Here is a 24390-nt window from a genome sequence, read left to right as displayed (position 1 = left end):
AGCCATGTAAAATAAGCTGTAGTACTTACTACTTGCTCTTCAGGACCTGGAGTCTGCTAGGCTTGGCTGCTCCAGGCTTTCCTTTTCTAGGGCCCAGAGGACCCACGGAGATGGCTGGGTGGGGTCAGCTCAGTTCAGGAAGCACAGGAATTCTTTTAAGTGTATGTGTCTGGGGTATTTTTCTCTCTTACTTACGTGTATTTTTAAAAATTCTTTTTAGACACTAGCTTTATCTTTCCCAAACATCATTTCCTTGCTCCTTTCCTGAGTTCTAGCAGTGGCTGGGGGCCCAGCTTCCTTATTGGCCCCTGAGCTGTGGAAGGGCGTGGGCCAGGGCTCAGAGGAGGCTGGAGTAGGGAACAGGGGGACTGTTTATGCTTCTGGAACTGCCTTTCATCCTTCCCTTTGCCACCAGGGTACTGGCTGGTTTCTGGAGCAGCGTCTTCACTCCTGTCCTGCTCTTGACACTGGCTTTCCTTCCTCTGGCTGTGGCTGCATCTGGGTCCGACGGTTGATGGCCATACCTTGCCTTCAATGCCACTCCTCTCTGTTCTTGGAACTGGGACCTGACTGTGCCTGAGCCCTTTGCATCGCACTCAGCAGCTTGGGCTGATGGCCCCTCATCTCAGGAAGTCTTAACAGGAAGGCAGATGGGTTTCACCTAAGGGAAGATCCAGCCTGCAGAAAGAAGCACTAGGAGCTGGCTGGAGGGGTTGTTGAGCACCTGAGCTGGCTGGATACCCAGTTTTTCTCCTAAGCCATCTCCCCACCAGGACCAACTTCCATGGTAGGTGCTGCTGGTAGCCATGGCTGCTGCCTCTCTTCCCCTTCTGCTTTCTTTCTTCAGTATCCCTTTATCTTTGCTTTCTAAGAAAGGAACTTTGGAGTAATGAATGGTACGGTATGTGTTCATGGCAGTACCTGAGCCAGTCTTGGGAGAAAGGGCAGGCACTGATGCCATTCCTTCCATGGCTAGGCCTGGAGCTGCATGTTTGGTGGTTGGCATTTTCTCAACTCTCTGCTTCTTTCTCTTCATCACTCTTCCCCACTGCCCGAAGAAGGTATGGTTTAAACTCAAGGACCACCAAGACTTTCCCTTTATGACTGCTTCTTGTAGAAACAGCTAGAAGCCTCAGATATACAAGCTTGTTGAGTCAAGTCCCTCTTTGGGGAGGAGGAGTCCTGTGGTATCCTAGAAAGGGCTGGAGGTTCTGAGCCTCATCCTCATTATGTGTGCTCTTGGCAAAGCAATTTATCTGCGTCTCTGTTTCCTCATCTGTAAACTGAGGATAATAATAGCTCTTACTGATAAGGTTGGAGTGAGGACTGAATCAACTAATATATACAAAGTGCTTAGTGCCCAGCACATCTAAGTGGTCAATTAATGGTCCCTGTTCTGTTTTTGTAAAGTTCATGGTATGTCAGGTACTACACTGAGTGGTTTCACACACAGGGTTGCATTTAATCGAGGCTGTAATTCGTGAGTAAGGGGTTCTCTTCATAGTTTTACAGACAAAGAACCTACAACTCAGAGAAGTGACTTGCCCAAGGTAACACAGCCAGGAGTGGAATGTCAGTGTAGACTGTCTCCAAGTCTAGGGATGTTTAGTAATAATACTAGACTGAGTATTAGACCCTATTGATAGTTTCCTCTCCTTTTCCAAACTAGGGCTAGAAGTCTCCAGCTCTGGCTACAGTTCCTCTGCTAGGATTTTCCTTCCCATAACTTGTGGTTTTCTCTCAGTGGTCCCAAATCCCTATTGCCTTGCTTCTGTCTCTTTGGGATTGTTTCCAACTCCTGGAGAGACCCTAGATAGTAGATGCCTTTGTTAGCTACATTTCAAATTGTGGCTGAGGAGTGGTGTAGCCAAACCTTGACAGCAGATAGACAAATCTGGTGGGAGTACTTTTGAACAATCCAGAAGGACAAGTCTGAGCTGATAACCTTTATTATAGTACGTGCTATTTATTGACCACTTGTTACGTATCAGGCTCTGTCTCAGATGCTTTGAAAATATTATCCCTAATCCTCACCATGACCTAGCCAGGTAAGGATTATTGTTCCCTTTTTCAGATAAGAAAACCAAAGCTCAGATGGGTTAAGTGCCTTGCGTACAGTCACACATCCAAATTGGTAGAGTTAGGATATGAACCGAGATCCACCTCACTCATGTTTGTTTCCTTCCTTACTGGCCTGATACAGTTGGTGGGATGAGACTGTCATACATGAAATGATGATGTGCAATATAAAACATAATATTATTATAAGATAAATTGTGAGGACTAGATTACTAAGGGCAAGCACCCTGGAGGACATGGTACTTGAGCAGCACCTTAAAGAATAGGTGGGATGCAGACTGACAAAATTAGAGGGGGATTCCAGCTGAAGAGAATAGTCAGAGTAATAACTAAGATAGGTTGAGGGCTTACCAGACCTTGTCCTAAGCATTCGACATACATTGTCTCATGTGATCTTTACAACCCCACGAATTAGCTATTTTATCCCCATTTTAGAGCTCTGAGAAGTGAAGTCACCTGTGCAAAGTAATAGTCTCATAAGTGGGAGAGCTGGGATTCAAACCAAGGTGGTCCATCTACAGAGCCTGTGCTAGATTCTATTGGAGAACCAATGGCAAAAGTGCAAAGTTGCTTACAGGACATGACTGGAGCACAGATATGGGAGATTGGGCCAGGTGGGTAAAGATAGCTCATAGACAGCTTTGAACATCTCACCTGGTTTATATTTGATGCAGGACAGGGGAAGAAACATGGAGCCAGGGAAGATTCTTGAATAGGTGAGTGCCACAATTCAATTGGTGTTTGATGTGATATGACCCAAAAGCAATTACTGGAGATGGAACAACGAGAGACTGGCTGGCAGACTGACATGGTATTTTGGACATTATAGTGTTAAGGGCCTGGACTAGAACAGAAGGTGTTGGTGGTGGGTTCTGTGGAGAAGTGTAATTATGTAGAATAGAATCAATGAAAATGGAGAGAGAGAGAGAGAGAGAGAGAGAGAGAGAGAGAGAGGCAAAGCCGGAAAGATATAAAAGAAGACCCAGTAGAACTCAATGAAAGATTGGATGGCTGGGGGAAGATGGTATCAAGGCTGACCACTCACATTTTAAATCCTGGACTCTTCAGAAATCCTGGATGTGGAAGAAGGGCCCAAAATAAGAGAGGTGCCTTGTTCTCCACTGTATCTCAGCGCCTGGAAGCATAGTACCTAGTAGAAACACATGGCTCTTAGTATGTAGCAATACACAGTACTTCTGTCAGCTGCTTTATCTACAGTTGTTATTGGATGACTACCAGGTAATATTAGCTGGAAAGATTTCTAACAACATGGCTTTGTGTGTGAAACTCTGGAACAGACACCCCACCTCCTCCTGCTCTAAGGTCTTCTTGTACCTCTAGATTCCCTACTGGGCATTTTGAAACCCATAATAGAACACTATAGTTAAAAGTGGGGGACTCGCTTGGCTTTCCTCCCCATAAATCTAGCCAGCGCTGCTGACCTGTGGCTCTGGTTCCTGACCTTTGATGAGCAGCTTCCCTTGCCCTTCCTCTTACACCTCCTTATCCATGTCTGGCCTGTTACCACTCAACCCTTGTTTTCCCTAGCAAGGCTGTTCTCCTCAGGACTGCCTTTTTAGGCCTTGGGCCTCTAGAACCTTGTACTGCTGGGATTTTCTGTGTTTCCACTAGGGTGAGGGGCATTCCCAGCCAGGATGGAATCCAGCTCAAGTCTATCCACTACTGCTCCTAGGAGGTAGAGAGCTGATTTATCTCACTAGGTTACAAGCTTGTTCAAAACAGGGGCCATTATCTTAGTCAACTCTGCACTGTTAGTGTCTAGCATGGAGCCTGCCACAGTAAATGACTGAATAAATTAAAGAGGCTATCATCTCTCTCTCTCTGTCTCTGTCTCTGTCTCTGTCTCTCATCTACTTATTTATCCTCCTCTTACTCTGTCATTCATCCCTTTCTCTATCACCCATTTCTCTCTACTATGTATTCCTCTATAATCTCTCTCAGTTTTCTCCCACTGTGTCATTTGTTTCCTCTCTCACTCTTTGTTTTTAATTTTTTTAATGTTTATGTATTTTTGAGAGAGAGAGAGAGAGAGAGAGAGCGAGCATGAGTGGGGGAGGGGCAGAGAAAGAGGGAGACACAGAATCTGAAGCAGGCTCAGGCTCCAAGCTGTCAGCACAGAGCCCGACGCGGGGCTCAAACTCACGAACTGTGAGATCATGACCTGAGCTGAAGTAGGACACTTAACTGACTGAGCCACCCAGGTTCCCTCCCTCTCTCACTCTTCTCTTCTCTTTCTTTCTTTCTTTCTCTCCCTTTCATTCTTTTGCTCTGTTTCCTTCCCCCCCCCCCATCTAATCAACCTTCTCCTTATCTTCTGGTGAATTACCCAGGTCCCACATGTGCTCTTCCCCATGTCATTCTTCTCCACTTGTAAGGGTGGTATCTATTCACGGGGAATATACCAGAGGACAGGAATGGGTCTTGTCTATGCCAGTCAGTACAATAGTATGGCTGCAGCCTCCAGCACCAGACACCTTGTGGTTGCCTCTAGGGCATTGGCCTCAGACCTGTATCCCTCTATGTACCCCCGTCATGCAGAGCAGACAGTCTCTCTGTCAGCCCAGCACTGCATCACTCACCACTTGGTGCTGTTTTCCCTGGCAGGAGTTGGGGCTTCTTGTCCCCCTCTGCCTACAAACTCAGGCATCTCACCTCTGTGCCCATCTTATCCTTCACTCCCTCAGTGCCTTCACCATGCTTTATTCGAATTAGCTCTCTTTCCTACTAATCTGTAAGCAAAGACTATGTTTGATTCATCTCTGTATCCCCAGAGCTATACACAGACGGTACATTGTGAAGAAGTAAACATATAACAAATGCTTATCACAGGAACAAGTGAAAATTGGAGGATTTGCAGCCTGGTGTTGACTTCTTTGAACTTCTCTATCACTTGCCTATTTTTTTCTTTAAAATTTTTTTTAATGTTTATTTATTTTTGAGAGAGAGTGTGAGTGGGGGAGGGGAAGAGAGAGAGAGAGAGAGAGACAGAATCTGAAGCAGGATACAGGCTCCCAGCTGTTAGCACAGAACCCGATGTGGGGCTCAAACTTGCTGACCACAAGATCATGAGCTGAGCCAAAGATGGACACTTAACTGACTGAGCCACCTACGCACCCCTTGCCTATTCTTTTCTTAGAGAAAAATGGGATGTTTGTCCAGATTGATTTTTTTCCTCAAAGACAACTTAGGGTAGGCTCACTGTTGATTGGGCAGCAGTACTCATTTATTCCACAAATACTTACTGAGCATCTACTATGGGTCTGGCACTGCTGTGTGTGCCTGGGATACACCCATGAGCAAGGTAGCCCTGTGAAACTGACATTCTGTATATCCATGCCTCATCCTCAGCACGAAGGAGATTTGAGTGCTGGGAGCCGAAGAGGGCCACTAAGATTCCCATACCAGCTCCTTGCAAGATGTTTTACTTCATTTAATGGAAAGACGGGGTGGGGGTGGAAGCTGCATGGGAAGTGATTTCAGCTCTGGTTCCCTAAGCTGACTTCCTGTCCCTTTCTTGCTGTAGGAGAAACGCCCCTGTCAGTAGGCCACACTCATGGCATGTGGCCAAGCTGCTGGAAGGATGCCCTGAAGTGGCTACCACCATGCATTTCCCTTCTGAAGCCTTCAGCTTGTCCTGGCATTCTGGCTGCAACACAAGGTGAGTCTAGAACCCTCCCCTTCAAGATGAACTGGAGGGTAGACCATCTGGCCACTCCTACCCTTCTGCTCTAGTCCCAGATGCATGCTATAGAGCCCAGAGTGCTATAATGGAAAATGGAGTGGGAATCCATAGTACCTGGGTTCTAGTCCTAGGCTACTTACTGCTAATTCTCTGTGACTTTGGGACAGTCCCTTTCCTTCTAGAAAATGTTTCCCTGAAATACTGCACTTGGCTTGCAAGACACCACACTCTTCTACTTTTCATCCTATTTCAGTGGCTGCTCATTTTCAGTCTTTTCCCCTAGTTCCTCCTAATCCCCCCGGGTCTCAATGCTGGAGGGCACTGGGGCTCAGTTCTGGTTCTCTTCTCTAGCTACAATGACTCACTGGTGATCTCATCCAGAGTTCACCAGCTCTGTCACAGGGCCAAAGCCCTCAGAATGGGCACCTCTCTGAAGAACAGGGTCTATTTGCCATGAGGATCTCTCAATTCAGGGGGCCTAGTATTGTCTGTTGTGAAAACAGCTGCCCAGAAGGGGAAGAGAACTTTTTCTGCAAACTCAGAGCCCAGAGGGATGCTGGCCTCAGCTATATTTTCTATTCCACAACAAGAACTTCCCTCTAAGAAGGAATTTCTGGTGATGAGGCTCAGGGAAGCTAAGGGTTGAGTTTGCCCCCAGTGACTTTATTTAGCACCAAAAGACAGGAGCTCCTGGCAGAGGCAGTTCTGTTCTGGAAGAATACACTGAAACACATTCTTAGCTTGGCTCCTATTTGAGTGGGGGTGTGGTTGTCTGCAGCAGGAAGGGTGGTAGGGTGGGTGGCAGGTTGCCTTACTAACAAGGAATTGATGGATTCTTAGTCCAGAAGTCACATGAGCAGAGTGGCTAAGTGGCAAGGCAGGAAGCAAGTATGAAGGGAGGCTGATCTGGGGATCTTGGGAGCCCTTGCCACCTCCCAGTTCTGGGTCTATGAACTATGGCCTTTCTGAGAACAGTCTGTGACCTCAGAGGTTCTAGGCATAGGGAGTTACTGGCATGACTTGGCTCACTTTGGCTTTGTTTGTGGGAAATGGTACTTAAAATTCAAGATTGTGTCTTATCCTGGTTCCTTCCTTGGTCTCCCTGGTTTGGCTTTGCTATGGGGGATGAGGGAGTGATGGGTATGAAGGGCCAACCATAATATCAACACTAGTGATACAGAGGGTGCTGATAACAATATAAATTAAAACAAAAAGCAAGAGAGCAGCAGCTAGCTGTGTATTGAACCTTTGCTAGGTGCCTGGGCTGTGACAAGAGCTTTACATTTATTAACTGATGCCACCAACAAAGCAACCTGATATTATATTATTATTAATAATAATACAGATATTATTATTATTCCAATTTAACAAATAGTATAGCAGAAGAGCTAAGACATTGGACTCACAGAGGCTTGGGTTCAAATTCCAGCTTTGCTTCTTTAGCAGCTATGTGAGCTTGTCAATTTACATTGCTAAGCTTGTTTTCTCAGTTATTGTTTGGGGGATAATAATCTGTCCCCTTCAGTCTGAAATGAGACATTGTAAAGTGCCTGGCACATTGTAGGTCCTTGGTAAATGGTCAGGATCACTACTACCAAGAAGAGAACCAGACGCTGCCTAAATTCCAGCCCTGTCTGGGTCACAAGCTACAGCTGGGTGATCTTGAGAAAATCACCTCCACAAAATCACTTCCTTTTGCAGGGCTCGCTTTACTCCAGCAATTCTCAAAAGTGTGGTCCCTGGACCAACAAAGAGTACCAACATCACCTGGGGACTTGTCAAAGGCAAAAATTCTCAGGATTCACCCAGACTTAACACTCTGGGGATGGGGCCCGAAAACCTGTGTTGTTTGGACAAGTCCTCCCTGTGCTTCTGATGCACATTCAAATTTGACAGCCAGTGATTTACAAAGTGGGCTGGCTGAAATTGAATCAACCCTTTAGAGTCTCTCTCTAATACTAATATTCTGTGATTGTCTCTCCTGGCAGAGAGCCACATGCTGACTTCCTAAGGACAGTGACAGGCCAGAAGCAATTCTAGACTCACTGGTGGCAGGGAAACAGAGCATAAGCCCCAGTGGAGTTCTTACACTTTTATTTAGTCTTTGGGATCTTGCCCTCTCCTGTTTCCATATGTTGTTTTGTCTCCCATTTTACCACGTCTCTCTGGAGCCCCAGTATCCATATCTTTCTCTGTTTCCCTTCTTCCTTTTTTTGCCTTATCTCCTTCTTATTTGTGGCACGGGTGCCTCTGGGTTGTTCTGCCTTCTCCCACGGCAGGGCTGGCCATGGCGGGAGAGGGATGTGGTAATTTGGCTAACTAACCAGTGTGCCCTGTGTCTTGCAGTGACGTGTGTGTGCAGTGGTGTCCACTCTCCCGGCACTGCAGCACTGAGAAAAGCAGCTCCATTGGCAGCATGGAGAGCCTGGAGCAACCAGGCCAAGCTTCCTATGAGGGCCACCTCTTGCCCATGGATCAGAACATGTACCCCAACCAGCGTGACTCAGCCTATAGCTCCTTCTCAGCCAGCTCAAATGCCTCTGACTGTGCCCTTTCCCTCAAGCCAGAAGAGCCAGGCTCTGCAGACTGCGTCATGCTAGGCCCGGGGCCAACAAAAGCTGCCAGTGGCCGGCCCAATGTGACTGAGACCTCTGGAGGTAGCCGGCGCACCACCAATGGGGGCCACCTGACTCCCAGCTCCCAGATGTCATCCTGTCCACAGGAGGCCCACCACTCTGGGCCTGCCAAGGCTATCAGAGGCCCACCACAGCCTCCAGTGAGGCGAGACAGCCTTCAGGCCTCCAGAGCCCAGCTCCTTAATGGAGAGCAGCATTGGACCTCTGAGCATGTGGACTCCTTGCAGCAGAAGGAGATAGTGAGCTTAGACACCGTGCTATCCCCAAGGAACCCTAACAGGTTCTGCTGCCTCAGCGGGCAAGACCAAGTGACAAATGAGGGCCATCAGAACTGTGAGCTCAGCCAAGGTCCTGAATCCGGCCAGCAGGACTCTGAGCATCTACTGATGGAGGCCTCAGCCAAAGCCGTTGGATTCCCAAAAGTGTATGACAAAGCTTCCAGCATAGATTCCAGCCCACTCAAGAAGGCTTCAGCAGAGCCAACTAAGGCTGCTTCTCTTGGCAGCCCTCCACACCTCACAGGACCCACGGGGCATCGTCATAGTGCCCCTGAACAGCTTCTGGAATCCCATTTACAGCATGTACACCTTGATATGAGGGGCAGCAAGGGAATGGAGCTCCCAACCGGGGAGGATGGGCATGAGTGGACTCTGTCACCTTTGCATAGCAGCCACACAGGGAAGAAAAGTCCATGTTCCTCCACAGGAAGAACCCAGGACCAGCCTAGCAAAGAGAGAAAGACCAGGCAAGTGGATGACAGGTCTTTGGGTTCAGGACACCAGAGCTCAAGCAGTTCTCCACATGGAGAGGCTGATGGACACCCTCCAGAGATAAGTTTCTGGGACCCAAACAGAGCCTGTAGAGCAAGCAGTGAATTAGCCAGCCAGCAGCCCTCTGCCTCTGGCTCCCTTGTTCAACAAGCCAGGGATTGTTATTCAACCACTAAAGTAGCTGGCAGCATGGAGGCTACTGAAGAAGGGGACAGTGAACCCAAGGAATGTGGCCAGGTAGGTGAGAGACGAAATAGAGGGCCCCGGGGCCGCTCAATCCAAAACCGGCGTAAGAGTGAGCGTTTTGCTACCAATCTGCGTAATGAGATTCAGAGGAGGAAGGCCCAGCTCCAGAAGAGCAAGAATTCCTTGTCACAGCTGTGTGACACTAAGGAGCCAGTGGAAGAGACTGAGGAGCCCCTAGAAAGTACTCCACGTTCTGCCTCGAACTCATGTCTTCTATCTTCATATAAAAAACCACCTAGCCCCAGGGACAAGCTCTTCAACAAGAGCATGATACTCAAGGCTAGGTCTTCAGAGTGCCTCACCCAAGCCACTGAGAGCCATGAATCTAGGACAGGCTTAGAGGGACAAATAAGCCCTGGCCAGAGGCCTGGCCAGCCCTCTTTTGGCCTGAACACCTGGTGGAAAGCATCTGACTTGTCCTCCTCAGACTCTGAGAAAACAAATGTTCACCGTGGAGTCTGTGGAGGTCACTGGAGATGGTCTCCAGAGAACAACCTACAGCCACATGTGGCACTATCCATGGAAGGCCCTTCTAACCCAAGTGACAGCAAGGAATTGAAGGTTTCTACTGCCCAAGCTGGGGAGGAAGCCATCCTCCTTCCCTTTGCAGACAGAAGAAAGTTCTTTGAAGAGAGTAGCAAATCCTTATCTACATCACATTTGCCAGGTTTAACCACTCATAGCAATAAGACTTTTACCCAGAGACCAAAACCTATAGACCAAAACTTCCAGCCAATGAGCTCCAGCTATAGGGAATTGAGGCGCCATCCAATGGACCAATCATATCATTCTACAGACCAACCATATCATGCCACAGACAAATCATATCATTCGGTGTCACCCCTTCAGTCAGAAACTCCTACATACTCAGAATGTTTTGCAAGCAAAGGTCTAGAACCATCCATGTGCTGTAAGTCGCTGCACTGTGGGGATTTTGACTACCACAGGACCTGCTCCTACTCCTGCAGTGTCCAGGGAGCCATAGTCCATGACCCTTGCATGTATTGTTCTGGGGAAATCTGCCCTGCTTTGCGAAAGAGAAATATGATGCCAAACTGCTACAACTGTCGGTGCCACCACCACCAATGCATCCGGTGTTCAGCTTGCTATCATAATCCCCAGCACAGTAGCCCTGAGGATGGCAGTTTGGCACCTAGCAATACTTGGAAACCCAGGAAGCTGACAGTGCAGGTGAGGACTTGGTTCTTGGATACTTTTGCTTCCATTATTCTCTTGGTGAGGAGAAAGTGAGGCAAATCATTGGAAAATGTAATGATTACAATTCCTTTAAACTGTATAGCCCTGGCTTCTCCAAGTGGTAGCTTAGTAACCTTGGGTAAGACACTCAGCCACCAAAGTTGCAGTTAACCCATCTTTAGATGAAAATGACATTTGCCTCACAAAATGGACAGAACTGGGATGTATATCCTGACTGTAAAATTGGTATCTGAGTGACCTTGAGCAAGTAAGTCATTCAACCACCAAAACTTGCATTACATGACCTTTTAAAAATGTTATTTATTTATTTTGAGACAGAGAGAGAGAGAGAGAGAGAGAGAGAGAGAGAGAGAGAACATGAGCAGGGGAGGGGCAGAGAGAGGGAGAGAGAATCCCAAGTGGGGTCCACATTGTCAGCGCAGAGCCTGATGTGGGGCTTGAACTCACAAACTGTGAGATCCTGACCTGAGCCGAAACCAAGAATCAGATGCTCAACCGACTGAGCCACCTAGGTGCCCCACAGGTACATGATTTTTAAAGGGGAAAAAAACAGAACTTTTACCTCATAAAATGGCCAGTACTGAGAGAAGTCTTATTACCTCATCTCTAAAGTAGAGGAAAATAATGGCTGCCTCATATATCAGTTGTGAAGATCAAACAGCTCTAATGCCTGACAGAAAATAGCACTTATTCCCTTCCAATTCCTGCTTGAAAAACTACTTGGACCTGCAAAATTTGTAAATGTCCCCCAGGTTTTCTAAAGAACAAATCCTTATGCCCTTCTCCAGCCTATCTTTGTCAGAGGCCCAGGTCTAGACTAGCTGTTGTTATACTCTGGTTATAACCTACCCCCCACCCCCAAACACAGGCTACTACCAATCCCCCAAGGGACTCCTGAGAGGATCCCCTATGTCCTTACCAGCTCACTGCCAGGTTCCTTCCCCATGGCTTCCCTAGCGCCACCTTTTGGCTGGTGCACTCAAATCAGAAGTTAATTCCTGTGTTGAACTGTTGTTGCAGAGGCAGACACTCCTGAATGACTTAGTGTGTGGAGTTCTTCAATACACATTCTTTGAAGAAAAAAAAAAAAGGAAACTTAGGGGCGAAAGAAGCCTTACACAAAAGAGTATATGCTATTCCTTTTATGTAACATTCTATAACAGCTATTCTGTGGGAAACAAGAAAACACTGGTTACCTACGGAAGGTGCCACAGAGATTGAGCAGGAAAACGCATGAGGGAACTTTGTCAGATGGTGGTAGTGTTCTGTATCTTGATAACCATTTGAGTTACACAGGTGTATGCATTCATTGAAACTCAACAAATGTGCACTTAATACTTGTGCATTTCCCTGCAAGTAAATTTTGCCTACAAATATTATAAACAAATATCAAACTTTATTTAATATTTATGCTGATGTTTTTGAAGTATATTGATGTATACAACTTATAGTTTTCAGCATACAAATGTTGCAAATATTTAGCTATTATCCCTAGAATTTCATGGTTTTGATGCTATTGTAAATGGTATTGTTTTCTTAATGTCAAGTTAAAATTCATTGTTAATACTATATGGAAATACAATTTAATTTTGTATATTGGTCTTGTATCCTGCAACCTTGCCAAACTCACTAGTTCTAGTAGCTTTGTGGTAGATTTTAAAAAGATTTTCTATATAGACAATCATGTCATCTGCAAATGAAATTGTTTTTTATCTTCCTTTCTATTGTGTATACATTTTCTAGGGGAGGGGGGGCCTTCTTGCACTGTCTAGGACCTCCAACACAATGTTTAGTAGAAATAGTAAGTGTGGCTAGTGTTGCATTGTTCCTAATCTCTCCATATTAAGTTTGATGTTAGCTATAAGTTTTCATAGATGCCCTTTGACGGCTTGAGGAAGTTCCCTTTCATTCCTAATTTGCTGAGAGCTTTCATCAGGAGCAGATGCTGGATTCTTTAAAATGCTTTGTCTATATCTATTGAAGTGATCTTATAGTTTTCTCTTTTACTCTATTGATACGGTGAATTCTATTGATTGGTTTTTGAAATAAGAACAAGACTAGATTTGCTAATATTTTGTTAGGGATTTTTGTGTTTATGATGATCAGGGATTTTAGTCTGTAGTTTTCTTATAATGTCCTTATCTGGTTTTCATGACAAGGTGCTGGCCTTACCAAATATGTCGGGAGGTTGTTCCTCCTCTTCCATCTTCAAAAAGAGTTTGCATACTACTGGTATTATTTCTTCCTTAAATGTTTAGTAGAATTTATCATCGAAGCCATCGGGACCTGGAGTTTTCTTTGTGGAAATATTTTAAACTACAAATTCCATTTCTTTAATAGATACAGGTCGTTTCAGTTATCTTTTTCTTCTTGAGTGAGCTTTGGTAATTCATCAAGAAAAATCTGTCTATTTTCTTTAAGTTTTCAAATTTATGGGGATAAATCTCTTTGTCACTTTAAAAATGCATCAAGAATGTAAGATAGATTGGTGGATGGGTAGAGGAGTGAATAGGTATGGAATCAGGCAGATGTAGTAACATAATCATTGCAGAATCTAAGTGGTGGGTATATAGATGATTGTAAACTTGTTCAACTTTTCTGGATGCTTGGAAATACTTAAGACAAAATGTTGAAGCAAAGAGGAGAGGAAATATAAAATAATGATTAAAAAATCACTGATGCTGGAACCAGACTGCCTGCATTCAAATTCCTAAGCTTCCCCATGTGAAAAAAAAAATGCAAGTAATAACTTACTTCATAAGTTGGTTGAGAGGATTAAATGGTGGAACATGGGTAAAGCACTTAGAACAGTATCTACCAGAGAGTTATCATCTTTTGAGTGTGAGTTATTGTCTCCTAAACTAAAGAGAGATTTGAGCTTAGTTTGAAATGTTTGCTGAAAGAAGGTCCTGCGAGTAGACAGTAGAGGAAGTAGTCTGAAGTTGGGGGAAAGGACATGATGGCTTGCAGGAGTATTGGCCCAGAGCTGGTAGCTCCATAAGAGAAGGAGATGAAATGTGAAGGTTGCAGCAGTTGGTAGCAGCAATGCAGGTGTGCCTGTGCCCACACCATGCCTCTCCTTTTGTACTCTGAAGGAAGGGGACACAATGGGTTCCCAATGCCAGTTAGACCAGCTCAGCAAGTCTGCTTATACACTAGGCTTTCAGATATGTGAAGCCACTTCATGCCTGTTTCTTCCCCTGCCACCTGAACACCCACATGTACATGCCAGACATAGGAAAACTTACAATATGGGATAGGACACCCCAGGTCAAATGACCAAGGTGGTTGTGATGGTCGGTGGCTGTCTGAAGTAGGGTTGAGATTCTGCTCCTTATGGCCCCTGAAAGAGGTTAGGGAGCTAATTAGCTCCTTAGTACTTTAAGAGAACTAAAATTATCATGCACTTACATTCCTCATACTTCATGCCAGTTAGTTTTTCACATATTATCAGATTATTTCATTTAACAATTGTTTGAGATTAAGGTATAATAGGATCCCCATTTTTAAATAATTTTTTATTTTTTTATGTTTATTTATTTTTGAGAGAGACAGAGTGCAAGCAGGGAAGGGGCAGGGCGAGAGGGAGACACAGAATTCAAAGCAGGCTCCAGTCTCTGAGCTGTCAGCACAGAACCCGATGCGGGGCTCGAACTCACGAACTGCAAGATCACGACTTGAGCTGAAGTCGGACACTCAACTGACTGAGCCATCCAGGCACCCCTAGAATCCCCATTTTATAGCCAAGGAAGCTGAGGCTCACAGAGGTGACACATCTAGCAAGTGGCAAACGCAAAACTTGAGCAACATAACCATAACTGACATTTGAGTATCCACTTTGCACTCAGTATTATTCTAGGCACTTTATATGTATCAACTCATTTAGTCCTGGAAGCAATCGGGAAATAGGTACTGTTATTATGATGATCTCACTATTAAATAGCTGGGGGAGATAAGCTAAAGAGAAGCTGTGTAGTTTGCCTGAAGTCATACCACTAGGGAAGGGCAGGTGTGGTATTTGAATCCATGTCATCTAGCTTCAGAGGCCAAGCTCCTAGTTGTGCTACACTGCCTCTCCATAAGCTAATTGAAAAGCCCAGGCCCAAACTGAGGGTTGATGGGGGAAAGGGGAGAGGGGAAAATGCATGATGAGCATTGTTGGGATGAGCACTGGGTGTTGTATGTAAACGATGCATCATGAGAATCTACACCCCAAACCAAGAACACACTGTAGACACTGTATGTTAGCCAACTTGACAGTAAATTATATTAAAAAAATAGAATATACTATTTAAAAGATAAAAAAATAAAAGCCTTGGTTGATATTGTCAAATTCTCCTCCTGAAGACAGTGCTTGTCTTCCCCATAACCTTGTTACTATTTAGCATTTTCATTAAGTTTAACCTCGGCCAATCAAATAAAGAGAAAATTGGAATGCAAAAAGAAAGAGAAAGAAAAGCCCAGGCCCTCTCCAGTATGGCAGGATGCCTTCTAGCAGTATAACTTCGATTGGGGCAACAATTGAACCCCGTCTGCGACAAGCTGTAGGGCTCACTGCCTCATTGGTCCATAGAGTACAGGCAGTTTACACCAACTTAAGTGATTCAAGGAAACAAAGTAAGGTGATACTGGGGAGCTGACAAGGAGGTTGCAAATTGGGACAGGACTTTGGTTTGGCCACTGCTATTTACTGAGCACTTTCCACAGGGCATGGACAGGAAATCCTGGATCCCACTGTGCCTGAAGGAGTAATAGTGTCTTTGAGGGCAGGAACATCTCAGAAGGGTGTTGAGGCAGAGTTTGAAGTCTAACAAGTGGTCATAGCTGCTCTAATATGACAAGTACAGGCAGGGACCGCTCTGGTCTTGGGAAAGCTATAAAACCTCATCTTTCTTGTGACTGCTAACATCTACAGCCTCTCGCATGCCAAGCATTGTGCTAGGCATTCTCTATGCATATCCCATTTTGTACTCACTCCGGGGAAGCCAGCAAAGCTTGATGGCATAGCCCTTATTTACTAGATAGGAAGCTGAGGTTCAGAGAGGTGATATAACTTCCCTCAGACAGCACAGCTAATAAGTGTCTTAGCCAGAATGACAGACACTAAGTATCTTACCCCCAAAAGGGAGCAAATTTTTTTTTTACTGGGGCAAAGGTTAATAAAACTTTGAATAGGACTAATGACAGCATTGGAGGAAGAGGGAACTTGGGAGATCAGTGAGGTTTAGGAAAAATTGTGCTTTCCTGTTGAGTTAAGCTTTGGGTTGCCAGGTAGAGAATGCTGCATGCAAAGTCAGGGAGAATGTCAAAAGGCAAATTTGCATCAGATTTGGATCTAGAATAGGAAGGGAGGAGCATTTTTACAAATGGCACATATGGCTTGAGCTACAGTTTGCTTGGGCAAAGCCCTTAAGGAAAAAATGGCCAGGGTGGAGAGCATGCTTCTGTAATGTGGGGACCGTGGCACCTGGCACTCGTGTTCCCCAGAGATGAGCCCGCCTCAGCCACTACCAGCGGATCTGGGAGGATAAGGAAGGGCCCCTGCAGTACAAAGGTGTGCTGGCATGCATGCTCTGTGTGTGCCTCACCTTGGGAAAAGGTTAGAGCAGCACGGGGCTTCAGGCCTGAAAGCCCCCTCAAGGGCCAGGGCTTCGAAGAAGATGCTTTCTATGTTAGAAGAGGCAAGAGGAATGAGCAGGTTTATGTGGCAGAATAAACAAAAAGACCTCCTTCACAAGAGCCAGAGCAAACAGCAAACGTGCTAAACTCGTTTACAAGATGGTTTGGGAGGGGAGTGGAGAAAGAGAGGGAAACACGGAGTTTCTAGAGCACATGATCCAGGTCTCTGAGTACTCTCTTAGTCTCTGCATGCCCCCAGCAGTTCACCAGGCCTCTGGACAGAAAGGCAGCACTCCAGGTGCATATTTCTCTAGCCTGTGTGGGAAAGTAGAAGAAACCAAGTGCGGGGAGCGGGGTCTGGCCAGGGACAGGCTTCTGACCTCTTCACATTTTTGAAGACATCTGGATACCTGGCTGCTCAGAGCTCCCTAATTTATCAGAATTTTGCTTTGCAGGAATTTTCTGGGGATAAATGGAAACCAATAACAGGAAACAGGAAGACCAGCCAGTCAGGGAGGTAAGTGATCACTCAGGGAGTGGGGTGCGTTGATGTCTCTGAGACTTCTATAGAAATTGGTAAGATCTTCTGTTTGCTCAGTTTCCTTTGAGGAACCTGGCCTGGTGTGTCCATACCAAGAACTTCATACCACAGATGTAATCTAGCCTGCTCCCCAGGCAGCTGGGCTACAGACCAAACTGATCACTATGATGTTTTGGAATACATAGTAGTCAGTATGTTGTGGGGAAGTGTGCCCATCAGCTCAGAGGCCTGGGGCAGTCTTGCCCACCCACAAGGACATGTGGGAGCAGGTCATGCTGAAATATAGGTGAGACGGCATAAAGTATGCTCACATCCACAGCAGCCACTGGACAATTAATTGGAAAGTACAGAGACGAGATAAGACTGTCCATCTACCACTGTGCTTTTGCCTCCTTTGTTGGAGCCACCTGTTTTTTGGCCTCTGCCACCTTTCTTTTTACAGGGCTTGTGAAGAACTTAAGGCATATCCAGGGCAGATCATGCTAACAATAGATTAAAATTCCTGGAAGAAGGTAGGGACATTTTTGCAAACAGCACATATGGCCTGGACTAAAGGGAAGAGAGTTGCTTGGGCAAAACCCTTAAGGAAAAAAAAAGTAGAGAGTCTACTCCTGTAATGTGAGGAGCTTGGCACCCAGTGCTCATGCTCCCCAGAGATAAGCCCGCTTGCCATAGGTGACTAGAAGGAGTGGACAGTTAGTTTTTCCAGTTTGCTCTCCATCAATCAGCCTGGCAGCCTTCTTTTTCATGAAATTCCTTGATGTGTTCTTTTAGCCAGTTCTTCTCTAGGTCAAATTACACAAGATACCCTGAAATTATATTGATTCTTTAACTCAAACTCTAGAAATGAAGGAGGAAGAAGGCCCTTAGTTGTGCCTCTGTGGGGGCACCAATGGAGGGAGCACCAAGGAAGTGGACTAGAATCCTGGGTCTTCTGACCCCCTGTGATTTGGTGGTACATTCAGGAATAATTTTGGCTTTCTTTTGACTCCAAAGTATGGGACACCCATCAGGTTTCTGGTTGGCCATGAGAAAAGAGAGGAACCCAACATTTTTGAATAATCTACTGTCAGTCACTGGACTGGATCTTTTTTAACCCATAATCTCATTTATTCCCCACAACAGTTCATTTCATTACATATTTTATAGATGAGGTCACACAACCAATAAGCGATGAGGCCAGAATTTGGACCCAGGTTTGTCTGGCCCCAAAGTTTATGCTTTTCCCCTTACAACTTCATCGATTAGGATCCCAAAGGAAACCTTTCAAAAGGATCCCTCAGCATCCTGTCTCAGAAGTCTGAGGCCTTTGGAACTCTCTGGCTGGTCTGATTCCCTGCTGTGGATCTGCTGAGTTTCCCATATTAGACTGAGACCTTTGAGAGAGGAGACCACATCTCAGCCTTATCTTCTTACCACAGAGACTTATCCTCTGTGCCTAACATAGCGCCTGACACAGAGAAGTCCCTCAAGAGGTATTTGCCGTTGGCTTACCAACTGAGGAAACAGAGCCTCCTCCACCATTGAATGGGTGAAATGACACAAAAATAATAATGCTAACTAGAATTTCTTGAGCACATTGCTCTATTCTAGGCACCAAAGCACTTTACAAATATTTACAGCTGACCCTTGAATGACACAGGTCTGAACTGCATGGGTTTGCTTATACATGGATTTTTTTTTCCAATGAATACAATACAGTACTTTAAATATATTTTCTCTCCTTAATGATTTTTTAAAATGTTTGTTTATTTATTTTGAGAGAGAGCAAGTGAGGGAGGGGCAAAGAGAAACGGAGAGAGAATCCCAAGCAGGCTCCACGCTGTCAGCACAGAGTCCTACACCTACACGGGGCTCAATCTCACAAACCATGAGATCGTGACCTGGGCTGAAATCAACTGACTGAGCCATCCTGGTGCCCCCCCAACTTATGATTTGCTTAATGACATTTTTCTTTTCCCTAGCTTACTTCCTCATAAGAATATAGCATATGGTACCTAAGACATACAAAATATGAGCTCATTGACTATGTTATCAGTAAGGCTGCCAGTCAACAGTAGGCTGTTAGTAGTTAAGTTTTGGGGGAGTCTAGAGTTATACATGGATTTCCAACTGCATGGGGGGTGGGGATTGGTGTCCCTAACCCCCACTTTGTTCAAAGGTCAACTGTGTCTATCACCATAACCTAAAGGGGTAGTTATTATTAGTCTCTCTGGCAGAAGAAACTGATAAATTCACTTGCCTAAAATCCCACAGGTGTAGTGAGTTGATTAGACCCAGGTGGTCTACCTTTAGAGACACTAGACTCAACTACAGTGCTTCTACAAAATGGTTCTCTTCCCAGTCAGCCAGTGAAGTAAGAGGACTTTATTCAAAACCTAGTGTATGCACTGCCTTTTTCTAGGCAAGCAGGGGAATATTAGAGAGCGAGCATCAGGAAGCACAATGCCTGTCCACCCACAGCTTGAGCAAGGAAGACTAACCCACACAAAGTTAAGTAGCAATAATCATAAATTACCACTTACAAAACAATGTGCTGCAAGCTAAGTTACACATATTATGTTATGTTTTATATTTTCCAAGATCCTTTCAGGTATGTATTATTATAACTAGAACAGTGGCTTTCAAACTTGAATGTGCTTTAGAAATACCTGGAGGGCTTGTTAAAACACAGACAGGTGGATCCTACACTTACCCCCCCAACCCCTTCCAGAAACTGTGATTCAGTAGGTATGGAATAAAACTAAAAATCCGCATTTCTAACAAGGTTGTCCAGGTGATGCTCATGCAGCTGGTCCTGGGATCACACTTTGGGAACCACTGACTCAGAGAAAGACATGAGGCTCAGAGAAGTTATAGTAGTTTACTGAAGGTCTCATGGCTATCAAAGGGACAAACCAGGATTTAAACTTAACTTTTGCTTACTCTGACGAGTTGTTGTAAGATGAAAAGTGTCAAATACATGGTTTAAACAAGAAGTATCTGGCACGTGGTAAGGAGCCAATACATGATAAATTGTTTTCTATTTAAGTTTGCTGGAGGGTAAGAAAACTGAAGGCTGGGACCTACAGGAGGAAAAACCCAAGGGGGCTAAGCAGAGTATGTTGGAGAAATAAACTTCACGGGTTAATGGTTCTGGCCTTGGAATCAGCCTGCCTGGGTTCAAATCCAGATTCTTATTTTCTCTAACTTGTGTAACCTTGGCAAGTGGGTGGCTCTTCCTCTCTCTGCCCTATCAGTTTCTTTATTTGTGAAATGGGGTAAGAGTACCTAGCTTAGGTGATTGTTGCCAGGATTAAATTGGAAAATAGGTACAAAGCATTTGGAACAAAACCTGGCACAGTAAACCCTCGGTAAATGTTAGTTGTAATAATAAAGAGGAATATGGGGGAGCAGCAGCAGCAGTAACAGTAGAGGAAAGGGGTGAAGAGTGAAATATTGGACCAGGATAGGTAGGCCTTGAAAACTATATAGTATCACAAATACGAAAGATACTGCAGGTTATCGATCAGGTAAATGATGTGATAAATGTGGTACTGAGGCAACCTTGCTGCATTTGTAGCCTAGATAGGTTGAAGGAAGAAAAATTAGGGTAAGTGATCCAGGCATGAAAGAGGAGGGCCTTGGATTGGGAAGGTGGAGGTGCAGTAGGAATGAAGCAGAAGAGATAGATAAATATGTGTGATATATTGGAGGGGGGGTGTGCGGAGATGTTTATTGTGAAAACAAAATTACAGAAAATTAAAAACAGAAGAAAAAGTAGCCTTATTCCTACCACCCAAACACCCTGATTGTTTTTATTTCCCTACCAGCTCTTATCTATAGGTATGGAGATTTTTTTGGCATAGTTATATAAAAACTATGTAGATGCGATTTTTGTGTGTCCGGCTTCTTTTTTTTCCCCACTAAGCATTACTTGGCAAACAATTTTTCATGTTACTATACAGGCCTCCTCAATTGTTATAAATTTTAATGGCTGCATATTTCACCAGCTTAATGTGCTGTAATTTGCTTAATCATTCCCAAATTGTTGGATAATTAGGTTGTTTCAAATTTCTTGCTATTATAAAGTAATGCTGCAGAAAAATTTGGAGTAGCTATAACCTTTTTCTCATTGTGAATTATCTCATTAAAATAATTATCTAGAGTTGTGATTACTAGTTGAAGCAATGTGAACATTCTTCTTGTTCTTGATAGATTTCACCAAATTGTTTTCCCAGGAGGCAATTTACACTGCCATTAGCAATATATAAGGATACCATTTTCCCCCAAATCTTGCCATCTGTGGAAAATGTTTCTAATGCAATGGGCATAAATGGCACCTATTATAATTTTAATTGGCTTACTTTGATTATTCTAGTTTGAAATGTTTTCATGTGTTTATTTAATATTTGCATTGTTTCTCAAGTGAATTGTCTGTTCAAATGATTTGCTTACAAATAAGTGACACGTTTTGAGGGAAGAGTAGAGAGAACTGGTGACTAGAATTTGGGAAAGAAAGGAAATAAGTCAAAAATAACTCTGGGCAAAACAACAACACTCTGAGCCCCAGGTGACCTGGAGAAAGTTATTGAAGTAGCTGGGACAGGTGAGAGAGGGGAGCTAGCTTGGTGCAGAAGATAAGCTTGAGTTGAGATATGTTGAACTTGAAATTAGTGAGGAAGACAGGTGGATTCTTTGCAGGAGGTTTGTCAATCATCCAGGCAAGGAGTAGGATGAGGAAGAAGAACCAGTAAAGGAAACTGAATGGGCAAGCAGCTGGTGTGGCAGAAGAGGTTGGCCAGTGCACCATCACAGAAGATACAGAGAGAATTGCTACTGGCTCTGACAATTGGGAATAGCAAGTGACCTTCAAGAAAGCAAACTTAGTAAAGCAATGGGCATAGCAAGTAGATGGCATGATGGTCTGTGAGGGGTATTCATAGAAGAAAAATGTATAGAACTTTACACATCATAAATTCACCTATTTTAAGTGTAGAATTCAGTGAGCTTTGGTAAATTTATGATGCTATGCAATCATCACCACAATCCAATTTTAAGACCTATCCATCTCCCTACAAAGATTCCCTGTGCCCATTTATAGTCACTCCCCATTCCCACCATCAACCTCAAGCAACCACAAATCTACTTTCTGTTCCCGTGGATTTGCCTATACTGTACACTTCCAGTAGATGGAATGATACAATATGAGGGCTTTTGTGTCTGGCTTCTTTCACTTCATGTGCTATAATGGTTCATTGTGTTGTAGCCTGTATCAGTATTTCATGCCTTTTCTTTGCCAAATAATAGTCCACTGTATGGATATACCACTTTTTATGTATCCACTTATCTATTTAGTGGACATTTGTGTTATTTTCACTTTTTAGCTGTTGTGAATAATGCTGCCATGACCATTCATGTACAAGTTTCTGTGTGGACATGTTTTCAGTTCTCTCATACTTAAGAGTGGAATTTGGGGGCCATATGGTAATTCTATTAACTTTCCAAGGAACAGCCTGTTTTTCAAAGTGGCTGTACCATTTCCCATTTCCACTAGCACTGTAGGAAGGTTTCAGTTTCCTTTCATTAATTTTAATACAATGAATATGTGTTAGGGTGACCATGTGATTTGAAAAACATTTTAAAGGAAGAATTCGAACACTTCAAAATGCTCTAAAAGTTGGCCAGGGAAAGGAAGGAGATAAATGGGGTGGTAATTAGAGCAATGAGTTTTAAGTTGGTGGTTCTCAGAATGTGTTCCTAGGACCAACACCCTCAGTATCTCCTCTGAATTTGTTAGGGATGAAAATTCCAAGGCCCCACTCAGACCTACTGAATCAGAAACTGGGATGGGGCCCACAGTCTGTATTTTAACAGCCCTGCAAGTGATTCTGATTCCAGCTACTGATGAGAACCATTGGTTTAAGTGAAGGTTTGGTCAGGATCTGGGAGACTGGTTTAAATTTAAAGCCAGAAGAGAGAGGTCAACGGAAGGAAAAAGAGTATGGATTCTTAAGATGGATGACAGTTTATGACCTCAGGGAAGATGAGAAGGTCAAGGGCAGAGATGACATTTAAGAAGAGAAATCTTGATGGAGTTTCCGCTCACCTTCCCCTCCAACCACCACAACACAAATTTTTAACATTTTTTATGTCATTTCTGTCTCAATTGGAATGATGGGTGTAGGTGGGAAAATCAAATGTATATTCTTGAGCCACTGTCTTTGTTTGGAAGCCTGCAATGAATTTTAATTCCAGGTAGTTACACTCTTGGTTATATCCCTCCACTGTTATTTGGTTTGTGTGCAGAGAATGCAAATGCATTATAATATTAGCAGGAGGGAAAACCGGCGGTGAGTAGCTCTGCTGGGAGAAAAAGCTATATACATAAGCTATGTATTTAAAAGCCAAAAGAAAGTATTTTCCAGATTATCTCTTTTTGTTTTCTGTACCTACAATTGCTTCCTGTGATCCTTTCCATTTTACCACTTGGCACAGAGCTTTAAAGTGTGTAGAGTGTTTTTATACACATGGCCACATTTACAGTTAATCCTCACAACAACCCTATGCAGTTAAGCCTTATTTTTTCCCATTTCACTGAAGGAAGCTGAGACTCAGGAAAGGTAGTATTATACTATTATTAGCAATGACAACAAAAGGTATAATAGCTAACGTTTATTAAGTGTTTCTTATGTGTCAGGCACTGCTATAAGCATTTCCCTTTCATTATTCATTATTTATCATGACCCTACAAGATAGTTACCATTTATTGACCCAATTTTACAGACAAGGGAACTTACAGATAGATTAAAGTCCTTTTCCCAAGGTCAAACAGGCATCTGACTCCAAAGCCCTTTGCTTCTGGGATTATAAAGCAAGTACGTGACAAAACTGGACTACTACCCAGTTGTTTCAGTTCTCAGCCTAGGGCTTTCTTCCTTCCTTTTATCAAACCACACCATAAGCAGAGTATAGAATATCTAGTACACATTTCCTATTTGCTGAGTGAAAGAAAATGGATAATTCAGAGTTGAATCTCATTGTATTAGGAAGAGTACACTTTTCAGGAAGGCTTTGCATCTAAGAAGAATGCAGTCTTCCGAGGCATGGAAGGATTTGTCAAAAGCGTGACAAAGGGAATTTAAATATCTGGGTATTAATTTAATCCTGGACACACAAAACTTATCCAAGGAAAATTATAAAACTCTAATGGGAGAAATAAAGACCTGAATAAATGCATAGCTGTACTCTGCTTCAATTTGGGAAGACTAAATATAGCAATGATTATAACACTCCCTAAGTTAATACTGATTAGAGTCACTGTGGGACTTTATAGAACTTGCCAAATTCATAGTGAAATTTATCTGGAAGAACAAGTAGGCAGTAATACCAAAGAATACATTTATTTAAAAAGGAAATGATGGTAGACCTACCCTATCAGATTTTAAAGCCTGTCATAAAGTGACAATTATCAAAACCATATGATAGTGCGTTGAAAACAGGAAAACAGTGAAATGTTTTTTTTTTTTAAAGATTCTAGGAATAGATTCAAGCTATTCTAAGAATATAGAGCACTGGAAACATCCCTGAACTGGAGAA

The 24390-nt window shown here is 43.8% G+C and overlaps 1 protein-coding gene across 2 annotated transcripts in view; it reads left to right on the top strand.

The window, feature by feature from the left end:
* SHROOM4 (shroom family member 4) overlaps positions 1 to 24390 on the top strand; it is a 134732-nt gene that overhangs the window by 78284 nt on the left and 32058 nt on the right. The window contains exons 1-4 of one of the 2 annotated variants that reach the window (XM_043570866.1): positions 374 to 787; positions 5624 to 5758; positions 8129 to 10625; positions 16727 to 16788. In XM_043570866.1, coding sequence (XP_043426801.1) covers positions 5703 to 5758; positions 8129 to 10625; positions 16727 to 16788 — 2615 coding nt within the window. In that variant the 5' untranslated portion in view covers positions 374 to 787; positions 5624 to 5702. Of the gene's footprint in view, positions 1 to 373; positions 788 to 5623; positions 5759 to 8128; positions 10626 to 16726; positions 16789 to 24390 lie in introns of those variants that run through there. The other variant, XM_043570867.1, reaches the window with a different exon arrangement.

The sequence above is a fragment of the Prionailurus bengalensis genome, chromosome X (assembly GCF_016509475.1).
Source record: "Prionailurus bengalensis isolate Pbe53 chromosome X, Fcat_Pben_1.1_paternal_pri, whole genome shotgun sequence".
NCBI lineage: Eukaryota > Metazoa > Chordata > Mammalia > Carnivora > Felidae > Prionailurus > Prionailurus bengalensis.
This window is presented reverse-complemented; position numbering and strand designations above follow the sequence as displayed.